Raw genomic sequence first — 5394 nt, 5'->3', positions numbered from 1 at the left:
GATTTGTGGTACTGAATCAGGTGCTGCTATAAGATGTCTGACCTGTAGCAGTCGGTGCCGTAGGGACACTCGGGTCGGTTCTCCTCCTCTTCATCCTCCTCCTCCTCCTCCTCGTAGTCGGTGTCTCCAGGGTGACTGCACTCCTGGAAGTGAAGCGGGTTCTTCCTGGAAACCAAACAGGGAGGTGATGAGAGTTCATCTGCAGGGTCAGTTCTGCAGCAGTTAAACCTCAGAGGTTCTGGTCGGGTTTAGTTAGTGCTTTCAGGATGCATCTCCAGTCTGAAGAACTCATGAAGCTTCATGTTCACGCTGCTTCAGCAAATCATCGCTGCAGAATGAGCCACAAAGCAGAACCTCCAGCCAGAACCTCAACCCTCTGAACCCCAACAACACAAAGTCCTGCAGCTCTGTGGAGCCAGAACCACATGAGGGAGGACAGAGAACTCAGAGATGTCTTCTGTCAGCAGGACTCAGAACCATGGAGACCAGAGAGAAGAAACGTAAAAACATCCTAAAAACTGGTCTAAAGCCAGATAAACAAAACAACTACATCTGGTGTCAAAGCAGCTAACCAGCAGGTCCAAGTCCAGCCCAAAACCAGAACCAAGACTTGTTCTCATCCAAGCTCAAAACCAGTTCAAAGTCAAATAAGATACCAGATAAAACCAGTGGAACAGCAGCGTACAGCCGGACTGGGTTCAGATCCAACACACCGGGCCCACGTCCAGCCTAAAGCCAGGACCAGGTTCCGTCTACGTACCCAACCAGTCAGAAACCAGACCCAAACCAGTCCCATAAAGTCTGACACTGAACCGCTTCATGTTTTCATGTAATCGGTGAAAACTGCCTCCAGCAGCGACGGGAAGCTCAGAGCGGTTATTTACTGATTCTGGCTGAAAGCAACACGAGTTCTCAGCGAGTCACTAATGAGACGTTTCCAAAGCACAGGTCCCCGATGATGAGTTCAAGGCCCGCGTGAAGGCCGAGCAGCTGACGGTAAACGGTGCGGTTCTGCAACGGGAGCCGTCACACCTGGTTCTGTGCTTCACCGGTGGAATAACAAAGCGTCCCAGACGTACCTGTAGCAGGCCTTCCCGTACGGACACGGCGTCCGGACTCTGTGTCTGGACGGAGGCGGGACGGACGCCGAGCCGCCATTCAACCCCACAGACGCAGCTTCTTCAGACGAGTGTTCGCTTCTCGACTTCTTGTCCTCCGTCTCAGGTTCGCAGGTTTCAGACGTCCGTGTCGACACGTTTCTGTTTCCTGTCGCCACCGTGAGAACGTCGGACTCACCGCCGACTTCAGACCTGCTGGGTTCTTCTGAGGGATCATCCTGAAGGAGAAACACACCAGCTTCAATCTAACACAGANCTCATGTTCTGTTTGGACCTTGTGATGAATGCAGATACACAGAATTAATTAAATGTGATTGTTTACATTTAACATGTAAATGAATCATTTTATGTGGTTTGAGATGTTATCAGATGTTTTCTGTCATTTAACAAAACAGAAGCTTAAAACCTGATGTTCTTCTTTTCTGACCATGCATGTATTTTTCTATAGAGGCAGCAAATAAATAGCAGCAAGTGTCTGTAAAGTCATAACGATTATTGGTAGTAATTAAAAAAACAATCAGATGTTATAAACATTGTAGAGGATCGATTTAAAATCAGGTTTTTTTTAACAAACATACAGATTTTTGATTTATTTACACCTTTGAACATCAGAACATGTGAGCAGAACTTAGTGGACTCTGGTCTCCTCCATCAGAACATGTGAGCAGAACTTAGTGGACTCTGGTCTCCTCCATCAGAACATGTGAGCAGAACTTAGTGGACTCTGGTCTCCTCCTGAGGAGGACTGAGTCTGTCAGCAGAGATGAAGACTGAAGGAACCAGAGATGGACTCCCTTTGGTTCAGTTCCTGCTGTGGAGCCTGAAGTGAATCTGTCTGAGCTGGTAGTCTGTAGTCTGACTTCAGAGCAGATCTTCTGCTGTAGAACTAACCTGGTGGTGGTTCTGCTGTGTGCAGGTACATGGCCATCATCTACCCTCTGAGGCCTCGGATGAAGCACCAGACGGCGTACTGTGTGATCCTGGCGGTCTGGATCGTCCCCGTCTTCGTCTCCATCCCGTCGGCCTACATGGCCTCAGCGACCACGTATCCTCACCCAGAAGGTCGCAGCCACAAGACGTTCTGTGCTCAGATCTGGCCCGTGGACCAGCAGCTCTACTACCGCTCCTACTTCCTGCTCGTCTTCGCTCTGGAGTTCGTGGCGCCCGTCAGCACCATGGCGGTCTGCTACGCCCACATCTCCAGGGAGCTGTGGTTCAAGGACGTCCCGGGTTTCCAGACGGAGCAGATCCGGAAGCGGCTGCAGAGGCGGCGCCGGACGGTGGTGGTCCTGATCCTGGTTCTGGTGGCCTACGTCCTGTGCTGGGCGCCGTACTACAGCTTCGCTCTGCTGAGGGACTTCTACCCCACCCTCATCTCCAGGGACAGGAACTCCCTGGTGGCCTTCTACATCATCGAGTGCATCGCCATGAGCAACGGCGTCATCAACACGCTCTGCTTCGTGAGCGTCCGCAACAAAACCAGGCGCCTGAGGAAGGCGGGAAAGCTCCCGCTGAGGCTGGTGACGTTTGTCGCCGCCAAGTCGGTGGATGACAGGGAGGCTCGGACGTCCTCCCTCAGGGTGACGGAGGACGTGGACAGAACTCGCCTCAGGCAGAACCTCTGACTCAGATCAGAACCCAGAAGGACGAGCGAGAGCCTGTGAGAACCAACCACAGATCTGATCCCTGGACAGGAAGTGGAGTCTGTTCAGCCTCAGTGATGATGAACGAGACTCACCGTCCTGGAAACCGGCCAGCGAGAGAACACGTCTGCAAAGTCACCTCAGTTCAGGACAGACCTGAAACATGTGATTCGTCTGGATTCACCTCCTCAGAGCGACTCTCATGTGACTCAGCCAGAAGTCCCACAGCCAGTAAACGCATCATGAGAGGTCAGTGAATGTGTCTCAGTGACTGTAGCTTAGAGACTGGTGTATCTGGAAGGTCTGGTCCCTGGTGGGTCAGAACTCCTGGATAGAACTACACCATGAAGACAGAAGAACCGTCCAGGAACTCTGGGAGAAGGTTGTTGAGAAGCATCATGGAACGTTATTAGCCAGAAACTATAAAATCAGACGGATCGTTGGATCTTCAACTTTGCGATGGTCCTTGAATGTATCGTGTGTCGTCCATCAGGAAAACAAACCAAGTCAAGTTGTCATAGTTCATCAAAATCACTTTGTTCTACGAGAGTTGTTCAAAAATGGCCAAAAACAAACAGTTTGTCACAAACGTGAAACCAGAACTCAGAGTTTCCACGGAGACGGGAACAGAAACCAGTTAAAACTGTAAATATTCAATATCTGCATGATGTGGGCGCCGAGAAACACGTTTATATCAAATAAATCATCACAGAAACATTCCTTCTGTCTGGTCTCCATGGTTCTGCTGACGAAGGCGTCTCTGAGTTCTGTCTCCTCCTTCATGTGGTTCTGGTTCCTCAGAGCTGCAGAACTTCATGTGAGAACATGAACCTCAGTGAAGGAGCAGAAAACGAGGTCAGTGTGGATGTTTCCTGGTTCCGTCCTCCTCTGTGACAGTAAACTGGAGATCTTTGGGCCGGATTCAAACTGGTTTGGTAGCATCCTGTAGAACTCACCACAGTTCTTCTGTGTTCTGTCTCTGAATGGGATCCAGACCGACTCCATCATGGGGCACCTGGTGTCTGAGCGGTTTCACTTCTGACTTTGGACTGGTTCTGGACTGGTTCTGGACTGGTTTTCTGACCTGGGTTTGTTTTAGAATGATTTTACACATCACACAGTTTTGGACTAAATTTGGACTTGACTAACTTGGTATTGGGTCAGTTCTACACGTGGCTCTGGACTGGTTTCAGACTGGTTTCAGACTGGTTTTACAGACGACTGTCGGCTGGTTTGTGGATGCGTATTGGACGTGTTGTAGACATGCTTTAAACCCGGTTTTGGGCTAAAACGTGGAACAGCTTCGACATGAAACGAATACTCACTCATCAGTTTAGCAGCAGACATCTGTTGGAGGACCAGTCTGTGTCCTGGTTCTGTGGTTCTGTGGTTCTGTGGTTCTGTGGTGGATGAGGTTGTGAATGAACCAGAGGGAACTCCAGTGAAGCTGCTGTTTGAACAGAAGGAAACCGAGACGCGATGACGAGGCTCCATCAAGCAGGAAGACAGGTTCCAGCTGAGCAGAATCAGAACCAGCAGAATCACCCAGTTCATGTTGGTGGAACGCTGGTTAGGTCTCTGAAGTTCAGCACCACAAGGTCCACCATCGTGCTGTGGCTGCAGGTTCAACATGATCCACATCAAACAGTGAAACCAGAGATGAAGAGGAAGTCTGTGCCTGATGGTCTGTAGCCTGAATCTGTGATGAGCTGCCAGAACGTTTCCTCTGATTCTGTGAATTTAAAGAACTTTGACTTTAAAATGATCAGAAATAACAGAACATGTTCCGTCATGACGCCAACAGTACAGAGCCTTGTGAATTAATTCTATTGTTTCTGCTTTTACTGCCACAAACTCCACTCAGCTGGTGTCGGACTGGTTTTACTGGTTTTAGACTAACTTTGGCCAGTGTATTTGGACTGGTGTTCAGACAGGTTCTGGCCTGGTTCTGGTCTCAGCGTTGAACTAGTGTTTGAGGTTGTTGTCAGACTTGTTGCTGGCTGGTTTTGGGAGAACCAGTTCTAATGTAAAACCAGTTCTAAACCAGCCTGACACTGGTCCAGAGTGGATGCAGCAACAATGGAGGCTGTCGGTCAGGGAACATCTGAAAAGGCTCAAATGTCGTTTTGTGTCTCTCAGCTGCTGCAGATGTTTGAAAACTGGAGAATAAACGTTTGAGTTGAGAGAAATTCTGTGTTTTCCTGAGAAACCCTGAAGTGGACATTAAAGAGAATTAAACCGTGCAGACGGGGTTTGTTCCTCCAGGCGCAGCCGAGCTAATTAAACCAATTAATCAATGAGCTGATTGACAGGGAATTAATTGGCAGCCAGTCAGTGGATGACCAGGACGGGTTCTGCTGCAGGTTCCATGGACTCAGGAGGTCCAATGGAGAAGTTTGTTCTGCAGCTCTGAGGGAAACGATGAAATTCATGAGGCCTGTTAGCGACATTAATACATGCAGAGCTTCAGCTGGTGGAGTCACGACAAACACAGCTCAGGTCAGCAGGTGATCGGCCACACCTGCAGCTACACAACACAGTGACACACACGCTTAAAGAGGCTCGCAGACCAGCTCAGGTCGCTGTGGACACAAAACCACCACAAAGAGACACAAAGAGACATAAAGAGACAC

At 49.5% G+C, this 5394-nt stretch overlaps 1 protein-coding gene across 1 annotated transcript in view; it reads right to left on the bottom strand.

The window, feature by feature from the left end:
• Positions 1 to 26: 26 nt before the first annotated feature.
• Positions 27 to 5394, bottom strand: part of aplf (aprataxin and PNKP like factor) — a 15129-nt gene continuing 9761 nt past the window's right edge. Inside the window, exons 7-8 of the mRNA XM_008278331.1 lie at positions 1080 to 1336; positions 27 to 165 (exon numbers count right to left, since the gene is read on the bottom strand). Coding sequence (XP_008276553.1) covers positions 27 to 165; positions 1080 to 1336 — 396 coding nt within the window. The remainder of the gene's footprint in view (positions 166 to 1079; positions 1337 to 5394) is intronic.

This window comes from Stegastes partitus, unplaced genomic scaffold (assembly GCF_000690725.1).
Source record: "Stegastes partitus isolate 25-593 unplaced genomic scaffold, Stegastes_partitus-1.0.2 Scaffold120, whole genome shotgun sequence".
Taxonomy (NCBI): Eukaryota; Metazoa; Chordata; class Actinopteri; family Pomacentridae; genus Stegastes; species Stegastes partitus.
Note: the sequence above shows the minus strand (reverse complement) of the source record. Positions and strands in the feature narration are given on the sequence as shown.